The following is a 26385-nucleotide window of genomic DNA, read 5'->3' as shown; positions in this document are numbered from 1 at the left end:
TTTTTAATTTTGACTTTTTATTCACTTAAAAATCAAAACATAAAAATTACCACACAAAACATTAAAATCACCACACAAAATAAGTTATATGTATTTTCATAATGGATATGAATTGGTCAAGGTAAAATTTAGCATATACATATGATTTATGGTAAACAGACAAAAACTGCCCATAAAAATTTTCTTTAACTCAAACAATGCTTTATAGTGATTTTCCTTTAGCTGAAATGCAAGCCCTTGCATTCAATTTACAACATTAGCACTAATACAGTAGCCTCCCTTGTAAAACCAACTTTACTACTAGTAATTTGGACAAACCATTGCATATTGAAATTCTAAAATGCTCTTGCTTTTCTAATCAATATAACATTTCAATTCCATTTTCAATGATTATGGATACATCTAATTCAATAACATAATTGAATAAATGAAAAAAAAATTACATGCGCATATTGGTCAATAATAACACAGCCATTGAAAGACGTATCGGTATAAATATTAGATGTATATATATATATATATATATATATACTAAATAAATAAATTATATGCATTGCTGTCAACATAGAAATTTTCATTCTTATCATTACAGCAGTCAATAAGGAGTAAAGAACATTTTAAATTCTGAGCCAAGGTTGAAATGCTGAAATACATCATCATTAGGGCTGACTTCCTCTAGAAACATGAATGAAAATAAGAATGGGCTATACTTGTAGGTTTCTTTTTAATTTAATTGCCTAGCTGAGTAGCTCAATAGGTTTACGTGTTGACTGCTGATCTGTAGATTGTGAATAGATAAGAAAGTGTAACAAAATTTGGGGAAAATTATGTAAAATTTCTTTGCAATCCACATATTAGTGTTTCAGCCATTGATTCTATGAAAACAAATGGAAACTTTATTCTAAATTACAACAAATATATTAGTAGTGATTTTTATGTAACATAAAGTGAGTCATTTTTGTAATAATCGATGAACAATAAATGCCTTCCACAGTTATGCCTCCAATGTTTTCAGTTTCAGATTACACAAGTTGCTCCGATGACCTGTTGAGATCTATTCCTGTCTGTCATTCATAAACTTATGAACAATTTTAATCTCTTTTCAGATACTGACCAAATTTCACAGATTTTAGTGTAGAGCTGATCTTTGTTAAAGGGAATCTTGTGAATTCTAAGGTTTCAATCATCTTGGAGCGTTAAAGCTAATCATGTGCAATGATAATATTAAAACAGTGGTTCTTTCTACCCCGTTTCCCGTTTGACTAACTATCTTTCCTAGCACACACTTGCTAACAGCCTACATATTCATGCTTTTACATTGCCATATAATTGTTTACTTTTTAAATTCAGCTTGCGACATCACATGATCATAGATATTTCAAAATAGGGTGTTCAATATCTGAATCTGAGAATAACTAAATAGGTTAGCTTGATGAATTTTTCATACGATCAAGTTCAATTGCAGCATTTACATCTAGCGTATAACTTGTAGATGAGGGTGCAACGATTAACCGTGAGATGGTATATCACGGTAATATTATGCTACGGTTCCATTCATGATACTTTACACTATACCGTAGTTCGGTATTCTCGGTCCGGATTAATTTGAACCATCCAATTTGGCTTTAAATTTATGTTGTAAAAATGGCTTGCAGTAATGGAAAACATGGTGCCAACTGTTCCGCTGAATTATTTTTCCCACTGTGACCCATAAATCTCCAATATGGGAGCATTTTGGATTCCATGCAATGAAAGATAACGTTAGATCATGTTGATGTTTTGATCTTTTTAAAGAAAAAACATGCAGTTGTAATAGTAAGGTGTAATTGAATGATACCGATAGTAGTGTAATTGTTCATTTATTATTATTAATAGCATCTTAAAAAAGTGCTGTATTGTGATAAGTATCGTATCATCAGGTCTGTATCGTGATACGTATCGTATAGTGATGCAATCCTATCATTGCACCCCTACTTGTATATATTGATGAAAAATATATACTTTTTATTCCTTCTATGATATCCATTTAATACTGCACATTTAGCTTTATGGGTAGGCCTGGTGCTTAAACTAAGATAATTCAAAATATTGTACATCAAATACATAATTATTTGGCTACTTAGTCCCTCATTTGAGCCCTTATTTAATTCCAAGGATCAATCCCTAGATTCTCCTACACATACACCATGCACGCATAAAATACAATGTAAAGCACAGAGAAATCCCCCCTCCCCCCCACACACACATTATATAGAGCACTGAGTTCCAGCAACACCTGATACCTATCGGTGTTGGATCCACAATGTGGATATAAGGTCAAATATAAGAATTATAAAAAGCACTAAAATGATCAACAATCTACATGTAATTGTTCATGTCGTTGGTCATTTTTAGAATTTACCTATCTATATATAATATATATAAACATAAAAGGAATTTTCTAACATTCAATACAAATTAGGAAGAATTGTCTTGTTCCTCCTCACATTCTAATGGCTTATTCAAAGAGCCTGCAGTCAACTGACGCAGCACCAAGCGTTTATAGACCCCATTCCTGGCTAGTAATTGATCATGGGATCCCATTTCTGCTATCCCTCCTTTGTCAATGACCACCACCTGAAAGTATAAAAGTTTATCATGATAACATTAATCCTGTACACTGGAGTTTCCCTAATTGCATGTATTATAGGTAAGTACTTTCAGAGATTTGTTTCTCAGTATTAAACATAAAACATTACAATATCACACAGATTCCATTCTACAGCAACACATCAGTAACAATCAATGGAAGATTTATGAATATCAATAGTAAGAATTTCTGTAAATGAATAGATACTTGTTCATTTTGTAGAATTACAAATACATGTATATATCTTGATTTAGAAGGAATCTGTTGGATTGGCATAGGATATTTGCACGAAATGGGAGGATCATTGCTTTAAAAAGAAAAGAGAATGGACAATTTCCAAAAGAAAGATGACATTTGCACAAGGGATGTGGTTATCGTACTGCAGATATTCTTAGGAGGTGTAAAAGGCATATTGTCGATAACTTTGACGGAAGTAATTTTGGTGATTGATTTAATACTAAACTACATAATACAATAGGGCTTAAATTTGGTGATTGTCGTTTGGTGAGTTGGAACTTATCACCAAAAATAGACCAAATTATCACACTGTCACCCCCCCCCCCCCAAAAAAAAAACAACCCCCAACCCACCACTATATAGTATGTAGCAACACCAACACTTCACTTAGAAGCATCAAATGATATGGTCTAATAATTCTAAATCTCAATAGTATCCAAATTAAAAGCTGGACAGAATTCTAATATATTTGGTGATATCATTCATAATTGAGGTCACAGCGACCTAATCTTGCATGGCAACACACCCATTCCTAAAAATCCCACCAATTGACAAAGTATGACAGTTCTAGGCCTCAACGAGTCCAAAATAAAAGCCAAATACACTAAAGCTAATGGATGGATGCTTCATAATACTGTTTACCATCCATCATATCACTTTTGTCACAATGTTCTTTAATAAATAAATTTTTTGTGCACACAAATGTCCAATGCTGAATACAGGTGACTCTCAATAACTTGAAATTTAAGTAGCTGCAGAACTGTAGCTCTATGAAAAAAAATATGCAGACAGACCAGTCTCCAGAGCTACAGTTCTGCTATTAGAGTTCAAAAGATCGAAAGTCTAGTCAAATCCTGAAATTAAGGTAGTACTCTACATCGTCATAATGGCTGACTTCCTTTAAAAACATGGATGAAAAAATCGATATCAGCAATATTTGACTTTTCCTTTTCTATTTAGATACTTAGCTGAGTAGCTCAGTAGGTTAGAATAGCGACTGCTGAACTGTAGGTCGCAGGTTCGAGTCCAGTGGGGGTTTTAAATTTTTTTTCCAGATTACCTTCTACATGTACTAAAACTGTATTTTTTGACAAATTAAAGTAAATCTGAAAATTTTCAACTTCAAAATATTATTGTACATATCCTCCACTTTTCATCTACATCAAATTTCTCTGGTGTAGCATACCTCCTTAAAGGTTCAACCATAATGGTTAAGATTTTATAGTAACCGGATTGCATATTTACAACATCCTGGTATTGTTTTGACATGCTTTCCTTTGTGTTTTTAGGTAATTTACTTGAAGTCAACAACACGGAGCTTTCTCTTGCATAAATAAAAAGATTTTTTTAAAGTTTTAAAGTCACTATCTACATGTACACAGAGTAAAATCACCACAATTTTTAGTCGCTTTACAAAAAGCACAAATTCTTATAAATAACAATGTTTCATGAGCATGTCTTAATATTTTCTCAAAATTACATAAACATACACATGGTTTCGTAATGACTTCATCACAATACTTTTTCTAAACGTATGCACTGTCAAAATTTTGATCAGATATACTGAATAGTTTACCATGCATATTTGTCCTTTTAGATTGTCATTTGTCCTTCAAAAGTCACTACTCATCACTTTAATTGTACACTGCTGATATGTACAGTAGATAACATACCTTGGAGGCATTCCTGACAGTTGACAGTCGGTGAGCTATAACAATCACAGTTCTTCCCTTCATGGCTCGGTCTATAGCTTCCTGAACTAAATGCTCACTCTCAGCATCTAGAGCACTAGTGGCCTACAATATGTGGTGAATCAATGAAATGGAAGCGAGGGGAGGGAGTGGGGAGAGAATAAAACAATGATTTAAAGTTCTTAATGTTATAAATTTCAAAACTAATGCCATTTGGCAATGTTTCAGACTTAATATATTACTGAAATTTAATTAATTCCAAACAATAGAAATTTCCCCACCTCATCCAGTAACAGGAGCACAGGGTTCATAATAAGAGCTCTTGCAATGGCAATCCTCTGTTTCTGTCCCCCAGACAGACGAACTCCTCTCTCTCCCACCAAAGTGTTGTATCCCTCCTCAAAGGTACAGATAAATTCATGTGCATTAGCTTGTTTAGCAACTTCCTCTATCTGTGATAATAAATAATGGCTGCTTCATCAAAAGAATACACAATAAAATCTACAAAGAATGTGAATTAGAAATAATGGACTCAAAAGGACAAATTCATAATATATTTGTACACATAAATATATATATATATAGGTAAAAAATAAAAAAAGATACACGAAGACGTTTAGTAAAGCTTTAGCGCTTTCATTTCAAAACTTCAGAAGCTTTATATATATATATATACACACACTGTATAGTGTTTACCTTAAAACTGCAGTCTACTGTGCACAAATTGAAATTCTCTTAACCAACTGATTATTTTTAATACATATCCGAAGTTCAAAATAAATGAAATTGATCTCTTTTGCTCATTTTGGAAAAATACTTAAAAATAGAATCTTTATTTCAATCCCGACCTCATAACCCATATACTGTAATATCAATGAAAGCAAGACACTTCCTCCCCCTGAATTCAGTTGCAATCATTAAAACATGCAATGAGATTGTTGCAATCTCGGAAAACCCATCTACCTGTTGTAGTATGAATTCATTGACTGTGATGGTCACTATAGCGGAGTACTTCATTATGACCATTATGAAACAACTCATTATCTGATCAGTGGACTGTTCATTTACTTCAAATTAAAGAGATATTTCAAAGTAAGAAATATCAAATTAATTGAATTGAAATTTCAAGAGGCCTATGATCTACAATGCTCATCTGAGCCACCTTGGCCCTCTTTTCTTCAGAGGAAGATTTTTAAAAGATCTAAATCATCTTTACAATCTTTAATCTCATGATAAATCATGACCCCCAACCCTGTTACATGAGGTTGTGACTTAACTGAACTTGAATCCAAACAACATATGGATGCCTCAAAATCAATATGACTAACATGCCCCACCCCCTCCCCCTACATTCAGAACATTTGCATACTGATATGATTTAGTGTGGCCCTGCTAGTAAGGAAAATATTTTTTTTTCAAATTTTCAATATATTCTCCTGTAAAACTTTGATTCCCTATTTAATACAATCCTAGTCAAATATGAATTAGAATGCTTGAAGATCAATATATCTAATCAGTGGTCCTTGATAAATTCCAAAGATTACATATATTCCAATGTAAACTTTGATCCCCTATTGAGACCCATCCTACCACTGGGCCAGGATCTCAAGGAAAATGAATTTGCAGTACCCAAGGATGATAACCAGTCATGGCATTGCTGGTATTGAGAAAAGATTTTTTCCAATAAATTCCCACACAAAACTTTGATCCACTATTGTGCCCCCTTCCCTCAAACAAATTTGAATCTGAACTACCTTCGGATACTTGCATAGTAGTATAACTAGTCATGACATGCTGTTTGTTAAAAGATATTCCCTATACATACCCATGTACGTACAACTTTAATCCCCTATTATGGCCCCATCCTATTTTAGGGTAATTGATTTCAAGAACTTTGAATCTGCACTACCTGAGGACATTTGCCTATAAACATGACTATTCATGTCATACCTATTCATAAGAAAAAAATTCAAACCTTATTTTTACTATATATTCCAATGTACAGCTTTGATCCCCTATTGTGGCCCACCCTTCCCCCGGGGGCCACAAATTAAACAAACTTAAACTACACTTTCTGAAGATGCTTGTATATATATTAATAATCCTGAATGATTGAGACCATTCTATTCTTGACAAGATTTTAAAATAATTTTTCCTATAGAAACCCAGGAAAACTTTTGATCCCCTACTGTGGCCCCACCCTACACCCAAGGGCCGTGATTTGATTAAATTTAAATCTCCACTCATTAAGGAAGCTTTCACATAAGTTTTTAAATGATGCCACCATATTTTCACTATTTCTTTAATTATCTCCCCTTTGAAAATAATACCTCATTTGAAAAATTTTCTCAGGTGAGCTAAAAAGGAGAAAGTGTTGGGGAATTATTTTTTCCGGGTATTTCAAAATAAGAGATGCTTCCAAATAACTGATTTCAGTATATGTGGAGTAAGCTGTAATACCATACTTCTGGTTGCAGGAATTCACATAAAAAAGGAATCTTTAAAAAAAATGTATGTCAGAATCAGTCACCTCGTGGTCTGTTGCATTGCATCCATAGGCAATGTTATCCTTTATTGAAGAAGCAAACAGTGTTGGTTCTTGACTGACCATGGACACCTTCTTACGGAACCACTGAGGATCTAATGTCTTCAGCTCAACATCACCTAGTGATGAAAGTCATGGATTAATTTCATACAAGAGGCATACAGGCCTTATTGATGACCTGAGAATTTGCTAAAAGTATCTCTAGCCCCAGTGTCTATAAGGAACCTAGAATAATTTTTCTATTCTGAATATCCAAGCTAAATTATAAAGTTCAGCAGCAGTATAAAACAAAATGTGCTCTTAACACAAAAGTGTGCATACTGATGAAAAACTTTACATAATACTAATATATGTAATATCAACACTAAATAAATATTTTGGACCTTCACTGGAGTCAGAACTCGGGGGGGGGGGGGGGTTTGTTTACAAAATTTACAATTTTGGTACATCCTACTTATGTATTGTATCAGCAAAATTCAAGAAGTCTTTCAAACGATAAAGAAAATAATCACTACAATAATATTTGCCCCACCATGGAACCAAATCAAATACCCCTGAATCACAAAATTTACAATTTTGGTGAAAGTCTATCTGTTCCTTCTAAATGCCTATTTAGAATCAATATTTAAATATTTAACACAAAAACATGTTTTGTCAAGTTTGGTCCTGCCCTGGAGTCAGAACCTTTACTCCAGGGATCATGAAATTTACAATTTTAGTAGAGGCCTTCCTGCTCTACATCACTATGCATTTTTTTTTTAAGATTGAAAATTGGTCAATTTTTGGCAGGTTTTGTCCTGCTCCTATGACCCAGGGGTGCAGGAGTCCCAAAGATACTTCATACCAAATTTGAAACAAAGTCGAAGGGTAGTTATCAAGAAGTTAAAAATATTCAATTGTTAACGCATGATGAATGATGCATGACGATGAACAGACCAATAACAACTGGTAACCTGAGTGACTCAGGTGACCTAATTAACACACGAGGATATGAACTGTGATGCTCCATGCCAGCGTTGCAGTTCATAACTTCATACCTCCATGTATTTTCAACAAAAATGAAATTTATTTCATAACTTCACACTCTAGTAAAAAGTGTTGTTATAATCTGGTGTGTTGAAATTTCATGGTATGGCATTACCAGTGTACCGTTTATGGTGAATTTATTTTTACATAATATGATATTAACACTGCTTTAAATAATGTGGTGAAATCTGTACATACAGCAAACATTCTAATATTAAATTTGCCTTGATATTTTCCCTACTTATTAAGTAGATATTCCATTTACAATCCTTAATCTTAAATGTGTGCATTTACTACTATGAATTTAATGAACATTCATTTCCATGTTCAATACTTAGCAAATATTTTTGTTTTGTTGTACAGTGTAAATTGTTGTATTTGAAAAAACAAATATTCCATACAAGCATTTGATTCTTATCATACAACATGCCCTGCAGAGTTTGAAGAGAATGAATGTGGACATCTGCATAAATAATACGTTAGGTTTAGTCAAGTTTAAAAGCACTTCAACATTCTTAGGTATCTATATTAAGGACATACAAAATGTACCTCCTGATTTTTTCCCCAAAATCTCCTCAAAATAAAGAGTTCTAGTATATTATTTGGAATAATTCCAATGTAAATTGTATGCTGAAAAACAGAATTCTGACACAAAATTTTAATATTTAATTAATACTAGTTTAATATTGTTCTGGTTTGGTCGTAAAATAGTTTTAGGAACTATATATCAGATCTATTTTTTGGAATTATGCTAATTTTCTCATATGAATACATAGGACAGGACTATCTTGTGTTACATGTATATTACACAAATGCAAGGTTAATGCACCTAAAAATTTTATATATGTACAAGATAAGAAGCAAGGACTTTAAAAACTAAAATACATTTATCACAGGAAAACATATCCATCTGAACAACATCGTATCTAAAAATTCAGAACATGAAAATCTCACCTAGCAGTATGTTTCCTGAATCTGGGTCATAAAACCTCTCTATTAGGTTTACAATGGTAGATTTACCCCCACCACTGGGTCCTACCAAGGCAACCATTTCACCTGGCTCTACACTAAAAGAGATGCCCTACAAAAGAAAGACAGAATTATCATATGCTCTTTGTGCCATTACAAAGCAGTAAATTTTGACCATTCATAAACACTTAACTGTACATAAATACTTGCACATGAATATACTTAAGAGTGGGCACCCAACTTTTACAAAACAATGTACATTTCAAGGAGCAAGCAGATTTGAGGAAACACAACATTTCTGACATTTTCTCTAAAATTATTGTTTCATCTCTTCGATATAAAGAGTTCTTGTATGACAGGTTTGGTAACATTACCATACTTTTTATATTGACCTGGATACTTCAGTGGTTAGATCACCTAACTAGAAATGCAAGGGTCCCAGGTTATATCCCCAATTGTTCCAAAGATTTATCTCCATTCTTCACTACAATAACTTTGTAATGTCAAGATATACAAACTTCTTTAATACATAAGGCTATGAGCTGACTTTACATTTTTACTTACAACAACCAGGAACTATCACAATATGCTAGATCTAAAACAGACATTGTAAAATACCCCAACATTTTTTGTAGAAACCAGATAGAATGCAAGTGAATTGAAAGTGAAATGTCACGAAAAAATAAATATCAAGAAACATTGCACATGTTCTTAATACTTGAAACTTTTATGTTTTAAACATGTTTTAATGCATGATCCAAACTAAAGAATTTTCCAATCACTGTCTACAGTTTTTTGTTTGAAATACCAGATGTGTTTTCATTATACTGTATACATGAACATGTTGTTCATTCACAAAAAGACAGAGTTAGACTATTTCTTATAATTTCCATGTGTAAAAGATTAAGGTTCTTTATATGAATAACCTGAATTCTGACAATTTCACCAAATAATGTTCTGATCTGAGTTTTAAAAAAAATTTAAGCAATTCTTAAAGCAAAGTGGTTCTGAAGAAATTGAAAAATTTACACAATACAGATAGATGAATCATGAATACATAATCTACATTATCCAAAAAGTTCATTTATGATATAGTGTGAAAAAGATATTTGTATGAATTATTCAAAATTTCTAATACCTTAAGAACTTGAGTATCTGGCCTTGATGGATAGGTGAAAAAAACGTTCTGGAACTCGACTCCTGAATAACACAAGAGCGTCATGAGTCTAAAGTAAACTAACATTCATAATAACTATACATGAAAATCTTCACTATAATCGTGTAGTGCCAGTACATACGTCCACTCATTTCATAAAGGACTTCGCCATTTTCTGTTGGTACATCTGGAATTCTGTCTAACAGGTCAAAGATCCGTATAGAGGCTCCCACTGCCTATAAAAAAACCCATTATAAAATATTTGATTCTAAATTTCATGTTTATAAAAAGGATATAAGCCTCAAACTGTCCATTCTGTGAGAGAAAAGAAGTGATTTACCTGCATAAAATCTCCATACAGGGCAGACATCAAAGCAAATGCCATAGCCACTTGTAAGGTGTACAGGAGAAAAGCTGCAGAAGAACATCCAAATAAAATTCAAAAAAGTTTTAAATCAACCTGCTTATTCTATTCTGCTTATGACAATACCTTTACAAGTGAACAGTTGATTCTTAGGAACTCAAGAAATTTAAACTACATGTACTTACAAGTTAGCACACCAGGAGTTAGTCCAGTGTGTTCGCCATGGGTGTTGTCATACACAAGCTTTCCACCATACCACAGTACCATAGCTATTGAGCCATAAGCCAAAATACCCACCAAACCCTCAAATGCACCTGTAATACAAGACACGTGATACTTCAATGACCAGAAAAGGTGTGAAATCTTAGCCATTTCAATGACTTAGTCATTAGCTTATCTCTACAGAGTTGCTTTATGTGAAAAATGTAAGTTTAGTATGCATGATAATAAATAGAATTAAGAGTATATATATTATACCATCATCAAACTAACAACATGTGTTAACATATGTATATTGTTATACCGTCATCAAACTAACAACATGTGTTAACATATGTATATTATTATACCATCATCAAACTGACAACATGTGTTAACATATGTATATTATTATACCATCATCAAACTAATAACATGTGTTAACATATGTATATTATTATACCATCATCAAACTAACAACATGTGTTAACATATGTATATTGTTATACCATCATCAAACTAACAACATGTGTTAACATATGTATATTATCATACCGTCATCAAACTAACAACATGTTTTAACATATGTATATTATTATACCATCATCAAACTAACAACATGTGTTAACATATGCTTTTTATGAGTATACTCCGCTGAGTTTTTTTCTTTTTGCCCAAAGATTATGACAGTAATCCAAAGTAAAACCATAGAGGCTATTAAAATTGAATATTTTGATAATACTTCTGAAGGACCACTGGAGGGATTATTGTGCTATGTATACTGGATACTGCAAAAGACGGTGTCCAGAAGAAAAATTTGCCTTTATCTCAGGCAGTCAAAAACTATGATGGCCATATTAGAATTTGAATCACTCATACAGTATAACTCTTCTACAGAGCCATGACATGAACATTTGTACCAGTGATGCAGTTGTTCTGGAAAAGAAGTAATTTTCATTTCAGCCTATCAAAAGCCATAGTATGGTAATCATATTGAAGTTTAAATCTTTCCAAAAGTATCCACACTAAGTCTTCTACATGACCATGAGTGGAACTTTTGTACCAAATACAGTGTCTGGGGATGCAGCCATTCTGGAGAAGAAGTTTATTATGTTTCGTTGTTCAAAAGCCAGGGTAACTAAGTTTATTATGTTTCCGTTGTTCAAAAGCCAGGGTCACCATACTGAAATTTAGATCACTCTAAAGATGTACTGATGTAGTACTGAGCATAGTGAATGGGTACGCTGTCGTTCTGGAGAAGGTTAAAATGTAATTGTTTACAGACGCTGATGTCGACGAGTTGCTGATGTCGACCAGACGCTGATGTCGACAAGTGAGGGCAATATCTCATACTGGCCTTCAATCAAATGAGCTAAAAAATTGGTTTTGTATAAACTTTCATAGCATTAATTGATCAAAATTATAAAATGCTGAAAAATGAAAAACAGCTTGTGAAGTGAATGTGCCTCTGGTAAATAGAATTTTTCTGCAAGAGACATTTCACCACATGCAATACAAAATCATTAAAGAGACTATGATAATTGCTTGTAACCAACAATTAGAATAATTTTTAAATACGATATAAATCATAATTTTGAGATGTGTAACAAAACAGAGTAAATGGTAACATCACATAATCATATCTTAATTGATTTTGTTGAGGCAAGTGTGTTGACATTAGTACTTTCTTTTCCTTGCAATTACAGTAAGAGCATTAACTTAAAATTTATACCATATGATTCAACTTTTGTTTTCTAAACAATGAAACAAACTAGAACTGTCCTAGCAAGACTAATAGGGCACAATGAATGGTGGGAAAGAGTGAATTTGCACTCATTAAAGAATAAATGGTTTTCAAGATATATTGTATTTGTAAACAATGACAACATAACACTCAACCCCCAATCCCCCTCCAAATGGACAAAGATATCCATAACGTCTTTGAATGCTAAAAAAATCTCAATCAAAATAGTAGGTGCACAACTTCATTATACATGAAGTTTTAATAAAAACTGTTCGTCAGTGTTAGATATACTGTATACTCTGGACAAATCATATCTATGGATGGATGGAAGCTAGAACACATGGACAAGGTGATTCCAGTATACCCCTCCCCCCTAAGCTTCATTTGGAGAGGGTATAAATACAACATCAAAAACATACAAAAGCAAATTCCTTTTCTTTTTTTCATCAATTACAAGTAAATCATAATCTTCAAAATTGGAATATCATCCCGAGAAGACAACTACATTGACATAACGATGTCTACATGAATGCCACATAAGGTAATAATGTATGTGTAATGATAAACCATAGTTGCATGCCAATTTTCAGACCTTGAAAACTCAAACTCTCAAAATATTTCAGCAGTCCACTGAATTTCGAGTAGTCACCTGTTTATTTCATTTAGTCAGTTATCATTAATTCAGTCACAGTTATCATTAATTCAGTCACAGTTATCATCAATTCAGTCACAGTTATCATCAATTCAGTCCGTTTTACTTCATTCAGACACAGTTATCATCAATTCAGTCTGTTTTATTTCATTCAGACACAGTTATCATCAATTCAGTCCGTTTTATTTCATTCTGTCACAGTTATCATCAATTCAGTCCGTTTTATTTCATTCAGACACAGTTATCATCAATTCAGTCCGTTTAATCTAAAATTTGCATAATGTTTGAATCCATGTTGGAAAACTAATCCTCTGTACTTACCATATGCTACTGCTAGTTTTTTTCCTACTTCGTAGCTTTTATCTACTTCAGCACCGTATAAGCTGGATGCTTTTGTTTCTCCAGCAAATGATCTGACAGTTCTTAAACTGCTAATGTTTTCCTCAGCCAGAGTTCCTGCATCGGCTAAACGGTCCTGAAACTTCTGTCTCATATTCTTCACAAACTTCCCTGAAAATGTCATGTCAATATATAAAAAAATACTGACAGTAAACAACAACTCAAACTATCTTGTTTACCCAAATAATATACGCTTCAAAATAGAAATAAATGTTCTTGAATAATTATTTATAAATAAATGAATACAACTAAAAAAAGCCAGAACCTTAACAAAATCAGTTTCCAAATACAAAGAAATGCTTTAGAGATGTCACAACTTTGTATCACACCGTAGGTGGAGACATTGTCCATACCATTGTATTGTGTACTGTGATTTATTCATTTCATATGTACATGTATTATGTTGGGATTTACGGTAATGTACCACAAGATCTACTTCACTGTACATCTATATCATACTACATGTGTTCTGTAATAACATTTTATTTGCAAGAACATTATTTATGCTTAATTTCACGAGACAAGCCATTCGTAAAAATTAGTTCTCCCAAATAAACTCTTATATATAGAAGACTTACCAAGCAATAAATAATGATTTGCAAAACAAGAGGCCCACAGGCCTTATTGGTCACCTGAATACTAGTGAAAAAGTATCACTACTTCCATGGGCTATGAAATCTAGAAAAAAATTTCCAGTTCTGAATATCTAAGCTAAATTCTAATGTTCAGCAACAGTATAAAACAAGATGTGTTCTTAAAACTTCACTGCCCTCAAAAGAGCATACACTGATGAAAGGCTTTAAATAATAGGTGTATTAAATTAAAACATCAAAATATATGACTAATTTTGACTCATCCTAAAGTCATAATCCTGGGTTGTGAAATTCACCATTTTTTGTAAATCCTTTTCTGTTATTCCTAAGTATGCAATACATTTAGATTTTATACAGTATCAGCAAACTTACACATAAATACTATATACTAAGTTTGGCCCCACCCTGGGGTAAAAACCCTTACTCTGGGGAAAATCAAATTTACAATTTTGGTAAAAGACTACCAGCTCTATCCATTTAGTTTCAATTTAGTATCAAAAACACTAAAGAAAATGTTATTTAAGTGTTTTACATATAAACACTATATAACAAGTTAGGCTCCGCCCTTGGGTCAGAACCCCTACCCCGGGAATCATGAAATTTACAATTTTGGTAGAAGCCGTCCTGCTCTACATCACTATGCATTTAGTTTTTCTTACATATGTGTGGTTCTTGAGAAGAAGATTTTTGAAAATTGGTCATTTTTGGACAGTTTTTGCCCTGCCCCTAAGGCCCCATGGGTGCAGAAATCCTGAAATTTACAATTTATGTTCCCTTTGTTCCAAATATGTTTCATACCAAATTTGAAAAGAATTGGAATGATAGTTATCAAGAAGAAGTTAAAAATGTCTATTGTTAACACATTTAATAACTGACCATTTTGGCCCCACCCTGATACCAAAACCCCTACCCCTGGGATCATCAAATTCACAATTTTGGTAACGGACTATCTGTTCTTTCTAAATATCTATTTACTTTCAATTTAGTATCAATAGCACTAAAGAAGATGTTATTTAAGTGTTTTACACATACATGTAAACACTATATAACAAGTTTGGCCCCGCCCTGGGGTCAGAACCCCTACTCCGGGGATCATGAAATTTACAATTTTGGTAGAGGCCTTCCTGCTCTACATCAATATGCATTTAGTTTTTCTTACATATGTGTGGTTCTTGAGAAGAAGATTTTTGAAAATTGGTCAATTTTGGACAGTTTTTGCCCTGCCCCTAGGGCCCCAGGGGTGCTGGAGTCCTAAAATTTATAATTTATGTTCCCCTTGTTCTAAATATGTTTCATACCAAATTTGAAAAGAATTGGAATGATAGTTATCAAGAAGATTTGATTTGATTTTGATGTTTTCTGCCACACTCAACAATTTTTCAGTTATATGGTGGCGCCCAGTTTTTGTTGGTGGAAGAGAGAACCCAGATACAAGCACCTGGGAAGAGACCACCGACCTTCCGAAAGTAAACTGGGAAACTTTCTCACTTACCGGCGCGAGCAGGATTCAAACCCGTGCCGACAGAGGTGAGATTATCAAGAAGAAGTTAAAAATGTCTATTGTTAACACATTTAATAATTAACCATTTTGGCCCCACCCTGATACCTAAGCCCCTACCCCTGGAATAATCAAATTTACAATTTTGGTAAAGGACTATCTGTTCTTTCTAAATATCTATTTACTTTCAATTTAGTATCAATAGCACTAAAGAAGATGTTATTTAAGTGTTTCACACATACATGTAAACACTATATAACAAGTTTGGCCCCGCCCTGGGGTCAGAACCCCTACTGGTAAAAGACTACCAGCTCTATCCATTTAGTTTCAATTTAGTATCAAAAACACTAAAGAAAATGTTATTTAAGTGTTTTACACATAAACACTATATAACAAGTTTGGCCCCGCTCTGGGGTCAGAACCCCTACTCCGGGGATCATGAAATTTACAATTTTGGTAGAGGCCTTCCTGCTCTACATCAATATGCATTTAGTTTTTCTTACATATGTGTGGTTCTTGAGAAGAAGATTTTTGAAAATCGGTCAATTTTGGACAGTTTTTGCCCCGCCCCTAGGGCCCCAGGGGTGCTGGAGTCCTGAAATTTACAATTTATGTCCCCCTTGTCCCAATGATGCTTCATACCAAATTTGAAAAGAATTGAACTGGTAGTTATTATGAAGAAGTTAAAAATGTTCAATTGTTAACGCACGACGGACGAAAACCAATTGCAAAAGTGATCGACGGTGCTCTACAGGACCTACCATACTGTGCTGTATTACCACACTACAAGACTTACCATACTGCACGGAAATAATTGAGACGATAGGAACAACTGCCAGCAGTACTCCTGTTAGGGCAGCATTAAGATAAAACATTAGGACCAGAGAACCCAACATCTGCAGAGTGTACCGCACCAGCATAGACACGTTCACCTGCAATAAAAACACAAGATCAGTCTTATTTCAAATAAGTCACTCTAGTATTAGTTTGCAGATTTGCTTTGTTTTAAAATTATTTGTACATTTGTACATGTACTGACATATTGCTCGAGTGATATGATCACTCTTTTTCCTGACAGCAAAACAATAACAAAAGCAACAAAGAAAAAAAAAGAAAAAAAAAAAGAAGAGATGTTTGTAAAACACGTATGCCCCCCATGAGGGTTATACACACACATCATTTAATTGAAAGTAGTATATCATCAATTCAAAATATTGAGCAGACAATATCTTCCTATGTCAAGAGTGGATTGACCATGTGACCTAAAATAAATAGGGGTCATCTACTCATTATGCTGTACCAGTGTACCCAATTTGGTGTCAATCAAGCAAATAATTCTTAAAATATAGGAGACAATACATTACTATGCCCAGTTCAACCTTTGACCTTTGACCATGTGACCTCAAAATCAATAGGGGTCATCTTTTCCTGAAGATGTACTGGTGTAACAAGTTTGATGTCCATCAAGCAAAGAGTTCTCAAGATATTGAGCGGACAGTATATTACTATGTCCAGTTCGACCCTTGAACTTTGACTATGTGACCTCAAAATCAATAGATGTCATCTTCTCCTGATGATGTACCAGTGTAACAAGTTTGATGTCTGTCAAGCTAAGGGTTCTCAAGATATTGAACGGACAGTATATTCCTATGTCCAGTTTGACCCTTGACCTTTGACTATGTGACCTCAAAATCAATAGATGTCATCTTCTCCTGATGATGTACCAGTGTATAAAGTTTGATGTCTGTCAAGCAAAGGGTTCTCAAGATATTGAACAAAGTATATTCCTATGTCCAGTTTGACCCTTGACCTTTGACCATGTGACTTCAAAATCAATAGGGGTCATCTACTCCTAAAGATGTACCAGTGTATCAAGTCTGATGTCTGTCAAGCAAAGGGTTCTCAAGATATTGAGCGGACAGTATATTCCTATGTCCCGAGTAGATTGACCCTTGACCTTTAACCTTTTGACCTGAAAAACATTAGGGGTCCTCTTCTTTTCATAACCAACCCACATATGAAATATCATTACAATCAAGTGAATGGTTCTCAAGATATTGAGCGGACAACATGTGGTCTACCGATCTACATACCTACCAACAAGTGCAAAGCAATATGCTGAATGGGGCATAAAAACAAGAAACTTTTAAAGAAAATATAAGAAAGGTTTTTCTGCTGAAAAATAAAAGGGTATATAGAACTTGCAAACATTCACAGTAGATGCTGACATGATTCCTTCTAAAATCTTATCATGCATCTTTAAATTGAGACATACCCAATTTTGTAAACTCAACAAAATTTTTCATTGTTCAGTAGAAAGAAAGTAAAGGTGGAAATACAACATTACTTCATTGTCTTTATGCTCTACACTCACCGTGGCTGCATTCTGAACAACCTGTGTGTCTGATGCCAGTCGATTACAAAGCTCACCAGTCCTGTGAATACAAATCGTAAATTTAATTCTGCAAGTCAGAACAGTAAAATATGAAGAAACGTAACTTATCTAGGAATGTCAAAATCCTCAATTTCAACCACTTTATTTTGCACTAGATATTTTATACTAAAGACAACTTTGCTAAACTAAACTGAATTATTCAGTTTGATTTTAAATATATTTCATATATTCTTGATCGACAGTTTCAGAGCAATAACATATAAAGATATCTCCCGGGAAATACAACATAATATAGATATCTCCCAGGATATGGAATATTGGACTATAAAATTTCAGAAAAAGAAGTTATGAAAACTCTGCGTCACATAGGCAACTCTCTGATACAGGTTTTTAGAAATGTTGTAAGTGAATACTGGAGTACCAGAAAACATGAGTAATTAGATAAAATTACCAATGTTTGGTAGCGGGAAGGCAAAACATGAAAATCACTGTATGGGGTATTTCGTGTCCCATGTGTGATAATAATTTTTTAATGCAGACGTACTGGAGTAAAATTAATATTGTGCAATATCAAACAATATATAGGTAAAAATGATGTATTAGTGAAAACACAAAAACCTTATCTGACATGACAAAATGCAGAAAAGGTGGGTAACACTTTATCATATTATTATGAAGTAATCATTTTGGCCAATGGTATCTATTTTACGATCAGGATTATATTGAAATTTGGGTCTAGGGTCAAAATCAGTTCCCAAGAAAATTAACATTATTTTCACCAAATCAAGTGTTTTTACCTTTCACCTCTCTTTGAAAGAGCAGAATGATACATAAATTTGATATGTAGTGCACTGGTTTGGTTTTCTGTTCATTTTTTAGGGAGGGGTCTTAAACTTACCTATTGGTGTCAAAGAAGGCAACCTCTTGCTGGATAATATGATGAAACAAATGTTTCCTCAGTCTGGCTACCAGCCTCTGTCCTGCTAGAGTGAAAAGCCAGGACCGAATCACGGCAAATATTGCATAAGCAACATAAATCAGCACCAAAATCAACACTGTATTAGTAAGTTCATCTATGAAGAAAAAAGAATGTATCATCCATTAAATACAAGTGAATATACATGCTGCGAGCAGCAATACAAACAGCTGTGACACACATTTACAAGTTCAAAACTGAATTACTGACGTTTTACATGGATCAATTTTCCTTCATCATTATTTCTAAATGCCCTAAATTTGTAAAGCCCAAATAAAAATTTACTTTTCAGATCAATTCTATCATTCTTTACCCATGCTTTTCTGAGCAGCATCTACCACTGCACCAAAGAAGAGGGGGGCAGCTGTCTGTGCCCCACTGGAGATGAGGAGTCCCAAAGAACCACCTAGGAGGATTCCCCACTCCTGGCAAAACAATAAGTCATAACTATGACGAGTCATATAACTGCAAAGAGTTCAAACATATATTTGCTAGTAACCTGAAAATAGGTCCAGAAATTTTCATACAACTTTCTTTATGTGAAGATCAGCATTGCTGACTTACAATGGGGAAGAACTGGTGAGTGAAAGATATTGTACTAATAATCATAAGCAAAAGACAAGATATTCATGGGCCACAATGCTCACCTGAGTCACCTTGTCCCTCCTATTCTTAAGAGGAATATCTTTCATCTTTCAACTCTTTAATAACATGATAAATTTTGACCCCAACCCATTTACATAAGGTTGTGATTTAACTGAGCTTGAATCCAAACAACATATGAATGCCTCAAAATCAATATGACTAACATGGTCCCCCTGTTCTTAAGCAGAAAAAAAAAATAAAAAAATTCTCCTATATTCATATATTATGTAAAATTTGATCCCTGGTTTTAGCCCAAACCTAACCCCAGGGTCCTTGAAAATAAATCCTGAATTTGTAACATTTGCATATTGATAAGATTACCAATATATTCTGAGGTGAAACTTCCCTATCTTAGCCAACAGCAGGTAAATATGAATTTTCACTACATTGGAATGCTTGGATATTAAAAAATCTAATTAGTGGTCGTTCATTAGATTAGGCTTAAAATAAAAATTGATTTGTTTGATGTACTCTGACCGACCCATGAAATTTGCCCCGACCCGATCATTTTTTCCACACTTGGAAATTTTTAATCTTTTTTTATTTGCTCCCTGGAAAATAGACATTCTTCGAATTAGTATTAAACTTGATGCCATTTTTTTTTTTATTATTTGGACTTGTTGTTTTACAGAATTCTTGATATCAAAATGTCCTTAGGGCGTCTTTCGGTTCTACTTTCATTTTCAAACACTTTTCTATGTGAACGATCAAATATACCGCATCACAGCTCCAAATTACCACATTATCTACCAACAATATAGAACAAGGAGCTACGAACTCCCCCGTCGAGGCCTGATCGTATTTATGTACAAAAATTTGAAAGCCATGTTATTTAGATAAAAAATCACGTGGGATAGCGCACCAAAATTATGGCGGACCACAAGTTGGCGATTATGTTGATGGTCTATATTTCTGAAAAGGCACGCATATTATTTTGATATAGGATTATCTAAATGTTATGACGATTTAATAGGTGAACGGCACTTTTACTTTAAACTGAGACACACGAATGGAACACGATCGTCACAACAATTTGAATGATGTGGGAAAGTCGGCATTAAAATTATATTGGGTAATATTAAAACTTTTTGTAAATTGCTGTCATCATGCAATTAACTTGGATATTCATGGATCACATTGCTATTATGAATGTCGGAATCAACCTGTGGTAACACCGTGACGAATGCAAAATGTCCTGAGTAAATTTCAGGAGACATTGGAAGATTTAAGTGTATTATATACAATGTGTACAAAATGAATGTTCTAAACTCTATTCTGTCTGGCAGCGTTATGTGTTTAATGAAAACATAAGAAAATTTGTAAATCTGATTTTCAAAAAAAATTTTTTTTTAAAAATACCGACCTACCTACCCGACTTGAAAAATGTGGGTCGGAGTACATCAAACAAAAAAATTTTTAATGATGGCCTTACATATATAATATCAGGTTCTTTTAGGTCTTAATATCAAGGGCCGGGGTTTTTCCAAGAAGGAAAAAATAACATCATCTAGTTGGAATTGAGAAAAACATCATACTTAACATTTTTCTAAATAAATTCAAATAAGAGCTATTTCTTAATTGGCAAGGTATTTCATTAACTTATTTTACATTCAACAAATCTTTATTTTTCTGGCCTTTGCAGAAATAAATGCTATATATATTTAGCGATATTTATTTATCATCTTTTGAGAAAGTTTTCCTTGGATGAAATTGGGGAAAACACACTTTTTACCATTGGGAATGGATTTCAATACAGGCCCCCTAATTAAACCCATGAATATTCCAATGGAAAATTTTTATCTCCAATAAAGGCCCCATCCTACCCCAGTACCATGATTTAAAGGAAATTGAATCTGCAGTACCTGAGGATGCTCAAGAAGATTCTCATATAAAATTTTCTGATTTTTTGCATGTATAAATTTGATCCCTTATTATATGTGCTGATATTTATTCATTTTATCAACAAATCAATTTCAGTAATATACACTTAAGATGAATAGAATCATTAAAATATGTAAATACTTGTACTTTATGCATATAATCCTAGAATACATGAATAATATAATATGTCCAGTCAACGTTGATCATGATAATTGTCGGAGAAAGTTGTTCAAAAATACTATACATTACGCTGTCCAGAAAAATGCTAATCTTCTTAGGACTCACCTATAAGTCGGATATAGAGTTTTGGACCAATTTTTAGCTCCCTAAAATCCGACTTATAAGCGAGTGTATATGTATATATAGAGTTAAGATTCTCAGTCCATAAAACACATCAAAGGCATTTACAGATTACTTATTATAGACTACAGATAATTAATCAGTACACATATATATCTTCTAATAAACTCACAGGTTTGGCAAGCATCACCAGTCTTTTGATATCCACCTGCTTTTTAATGGGCTTTCCTTCCTTATCCACCTCCTGTCCTTTATCATTAAATCTGTGCAGAATTCTCACTATTTTCAGCCTCCTCATTGCATGACCACTAAATAAACTAAGGAGAGACTCTAAAACACTGAAAGACACTGATGATATGACTAAGACATTGTAAGTTACATGCATTTTTTCATATTGTTCATCATTCAATATACAGTTCAATACCAATCCTCCTTTCACTACAGAAAATGCAAGAGATCCCAGGAAAGTCAATTTCAAAACACTGTGCAAAATAATACACTGTGTGCGCAAGCCATTGTTGTATGGACTGTCTATCTGTTCATAAGCTTTGTTTTCTAAGATTGGTAAAACCGTCACAATTACAACTGTCTTCAAGGCAGTCAGAAGAGCCAAGTCAAAGACAGACTCCTTGAAATGGAAATCTACAATGTTGTCCACAAAATATTTGGAGTGACCACCTGAAAGAATACACAAATAATGGCTAGATTTGTTAACATTCAAATTTCAAAGCAGTTGGGCAGTTTGGGTACTTTGACAGAAAATGTAAAAGAAAAACATACTACCCAGATATGAAAATTTTCTGATACATTAGGCCAAAAAATAACCAACAGTTTCTCAAGCTGTTGAAAAGGTACCCTATGAATTTTTTTTTAAATTTTGATTTCCTTCTTTATATCAATGAGGTAACTCATGTATTATAGATTTATATGTAAAGCTTTCAGAAGGTTTTAATCAAAATGAAAGTACATTTTTTATCAAATAATTATTGAATACATGTGCAAGTGTCTAAGAATAATAGAATAATACAAAATCACTCGATCATTATATACAATAAAAGCACCGTTATTGGTAATAAAAAGGTATTTACCTGTTAACCACAAAAGGCAAGATATCATTCCATCAATAATAACAATAGTGATGAAAATATTGGTATATCGGAAACTGGGCAACGTGTAATTATGCTTTCCAAGTAATGCAGTATCACATTTTTCATCTTCCACTTCTGATGCATTCACAGTCACTGTTCCATTTAATTTGGCCATGTTTTCACCTTCTGAAACAAATATAAAATATTTTACACCATACTAATGCACTTTCAAAAAATAATTATGCATTTACTTTCATTTCTAGCCTCCTCACCAAACACATTACAGTGTTGTACATCAAGTGGTCCAAGTATTTTATTTACATACTAGCCTCCCTAACAGAAAGAACATTGGGAAAGAAAGCATTAGATCTATAGAAGAGGAAAGCATAGAGGAAACATATAGAGAAGGAAAGAAAGCATACCATGATATAGATATTAGATTAACTTGCTGGCTCGTACTGCGAGCTCTAATGAGTAAATCGTGCAAAAAAGTCCATGCTGAAGCTGAGATGCACATTTTTGTCATTTTCTTTTCAATCACATAGATCTTAATAAATCCATTGGTAGAGCACCCATATTTGTGGGTATGGAGAGACCTAACTCAACATACCTGGGCTGAGTAGAAAATAAATATTTTGCCTTCTTGTACATATATGCCCTTCCAGTTATAAACTAGTCCATAGTTTCAGTATGGACCCCAAACAAATGTATGGGGTTTCACTAAACTGCCATGTGGGAAATTTATGGATCTGCTCATACACTGGAAACCTGTGGCTAAGCTTGCTCTAACAGTATCTCCGTCAATACAATTTAGTCAGTGAGATCTTTCATTCCTCCTAACAATGCCATGGGTCCTGAGTCCGCTCGTATCGATCCATGATAGTAGGCGAGTGGACTCAGGACCCCTGACATTGTGAGGAAGTCCTTCTTCATATATCTATGTATCATTCATCTGCTTATTCTACATGAGGCTGAGGTGGATTTCTGTTTTATATCCTTTAGCACCAACTCTTGTTGATGTATCAGGCACAATTATATATTGCATTAGGGATAACACACATGTATCAACTGGGTACTGATGCTTACATATGAAACTTGAAATACCACTAATGAGTGTATTACTCCAAAAATTACTCTTCAGTGTGTATTGTCTTTACTTGTATCAACAATTATTTAATTTATGCCCATTTGGGCCCTGATTTGGTAATAAATACTAGGCCAGGGTTCGAAATTAACTCATGTCCGTAATTCCGAGACTAGTAAAAAACGTGTCGGACTAGTGAACTCTCTATAGCACTAGTCTGTACGGACTAGTGAAAATCCGGAAATTAATCTTGAATATGGTAAAGATTTTTAGCAAGATTTGTCCGAGTCTCTTAGATGTTTGAACTTATGGTCGATTAATTACCTGCATGGTTGAGTGTTTGCGTGACTATGACATCCTGAGCTTCCAAACACATGGAGTGCATTCGAGACCGCCGTTCTTCGAACGTGCACAAATTGTCAAATTCCTGCCGATTCCGAATGCCGAGTACACATCACGAGAACATATTCTAGGTGCAAGAATTGCAAGTAGTGTCGTCTGAGAACATGCACGTTTGTGCGCACATGTTCTCGTCATTCGCGACTCTAACACAGTAGTTCATAACACTATAGCTCATGACTTGGTCAATCGAGTGAATTTTATTGACTTTATTGATAAAATTTCGAACTCCTGTGGCTCTAAGATCTGAGCACCAAAACAACAGGAATGTCGCACTTATGGATGTTTATAAAAGGATTAACTCGGAGGTTAATATTGTATGTTTCTGAAGATCTTGAATGCGAAATAAAAGATGGTGGTCTCTTTCTTCTGTACGTGTCAGAAATTAAATTGATTGCAACTGTGATGTGTTTGGTTTCATTAAATACTGTTTAATAAAATGAAGATCATTTAATATGATGTACTGGACGGACTAGTGAAATGTTTTACGGACTAGTGAACATCAACAGTGATAGTCCAGGGTTCGAAATTAACTCATGTCCGTAAGTCCGAGACCAGTAAGAAACGTGTCGGACTAGTGAACTCTCTATAGTACTAGTCCGTACGGACTAGTGAAAATCCAGAAATCAATCTTGAATTGGTAAAGATTGTTAGCAAGATTTGTCTGAGTCTCATAGATGTTTGAACTTATGGTTGATTGCCTGTATGGTCAAGTGTTTGCATGACTATGACAGCCTGATCTTCCTAACACATGGAGTGTGTTCGAGACCGCCGTTCTTCGAACGTGCACAAATTGTCAAATTCCTGCCGATTCCAAACGCCGAGTACACATCACGAGAACGTGTTCTAGGTGCAAGAATTGCAAGTAGTGTGGTCTGAGAACATGCACGTTTGTGCGCACATTTTCTCGACATTCGTGACTCTAACACAGTAGTTCATAACACTATAACTCATGAATTGGTCAATCGAGTGATATTTTTTTTACTTTATTGATAAAATTTCGAACTCTTGTGACTTGAAGATCTGAGCACCAAAACGATCTCGAACGCACTTATGGACATTTATAAAAGGATGAACTCGGAGGTTAATATTGTATGCTTCTGAAGATCTTGAATGCGAAATAAAATATGGTGGTCTCTTTTTCTTCTATAGGTGTCAGAAATTGAATTGTTTGCAACTGTGATGTGTTTGATTTGATTAAATACTGTTGAATAAAATGAAGATCATTTTATTATATACTGGACGGACTAGTGAAATGCTTTGCTGACTAGTGAACATCAACAATTACTAGTCCGTACGGACTAGTGCTTGAAAAAGTTAATTTCGAACCCTGTAGTCCGTACGGACTAGTGCTTGAAAAAGTTAATTTCGAACCCTGTAGGCCTATTCTATTCTATATCGAATACTTTTAAATTTCTTGTGTGAGAAAATAGATACAATCAATTAATCAATGTTATGTATACTACCCACATCATCATGACACATGCAACACACTACCATTATTTAGAACAAGAAAAACGCCGAAATCGCGAAATTAACATTAAAAAACTTACGCAATCACATAGGCCCTAGGCCTATCATGTTATGAATTAATCAGTACATTACTAGGCCTATATATTCCGATCTTCCACTAAATCAATTCTTACTTTGCTTAATATCTTCGTTCAATAAATCCTGTTAACTCGGCTACAGGTAGAAAGTAAATATCATCGGATCATCCTTTGCGTCTGCTTTGCTTGGTGGATATCATCTATAATGCATGCCCTTCTCTCGTGAATTTTTCATTGAAGTAAACACTTTGAAGACCGTATCGATGTGGATGGACGTTTGTGTCATAACTTTTTTTCTTCTAGTCAGTTGTTAATCTCTACCCAGAGTTGTCGTCCCTTGTTCTCACATAGACACAGACTTCCAAT

The 26385-nt window shown here is 34.0% G+C and overlaps 1 protein-coding gene across 2 annotated transcripts; it reads right to left on the bottom strand.

Annotated features, from left to right (window-relative positions):
* On the bottom strand, positions 1 to 26230 carry LOC125647655 (ABC transporter B family member 1-like). 2 transcript variants are annotated; one of them, XM_048874429.2, is made up of 17 exons: positions 26116 to 26230; positions 22987 to 23172; positions 22071 to 22576; positions 19386 to 19497; positions 18995 to 19169; positions 18076 to 18136; positions 16498 to 16633; positions 13533 to 13721; positions 10803 to 10931; positions 10594 to 10667; positions 10396 to 10489; positions 10236 to 10297; positions 9083 to 9209; positions 7088 to 7221; positions 4839 to 5009; positions 4540 to 4662; positions 1 to 2616 (listed from the first exon to the last, which is right to left on the bottom strand). In XM_048874429.2, the coding sequence occupies exons 2-17, from the start codon at positions 23159 to 23161 to the stop codon at positions 2458 to 2460; spliced, it is 2427 nt and encodes an 808-aa protein (XP_048730386.2). In that variant the 5' UTR covers positions 23162 to 23172; positions 26116 to 26230; the 3' UTR covers positions 1 to 2457. The 2 variants fall into 2 exon arrangements, with proteins under 2 accessions (XP_048730386.2, XP_056012402.1); XM_056156427.1 differs by having other exon boundaries at positions 22987 to 23169.
* Positions 26231 to 26385: the final 155 nt, after the last annotated feature.

Source organism: Ostrea edulis, chromosome 1 (genome assembly GCF_947568905.1).
Source record: "Ostrea edulis chromosome 1, xbOstEdul1.1, whole genome shotgun sequence".
Lineage (NCBI taxonomy): Eukaryota > Metazoa > Mollusca > Bivalvia > Ostreida > Ostreidae > Ostrea > Ostrea edulis.
This window is presented reverse-complemented; position numbering and strand designations above follow the sequence as displayed.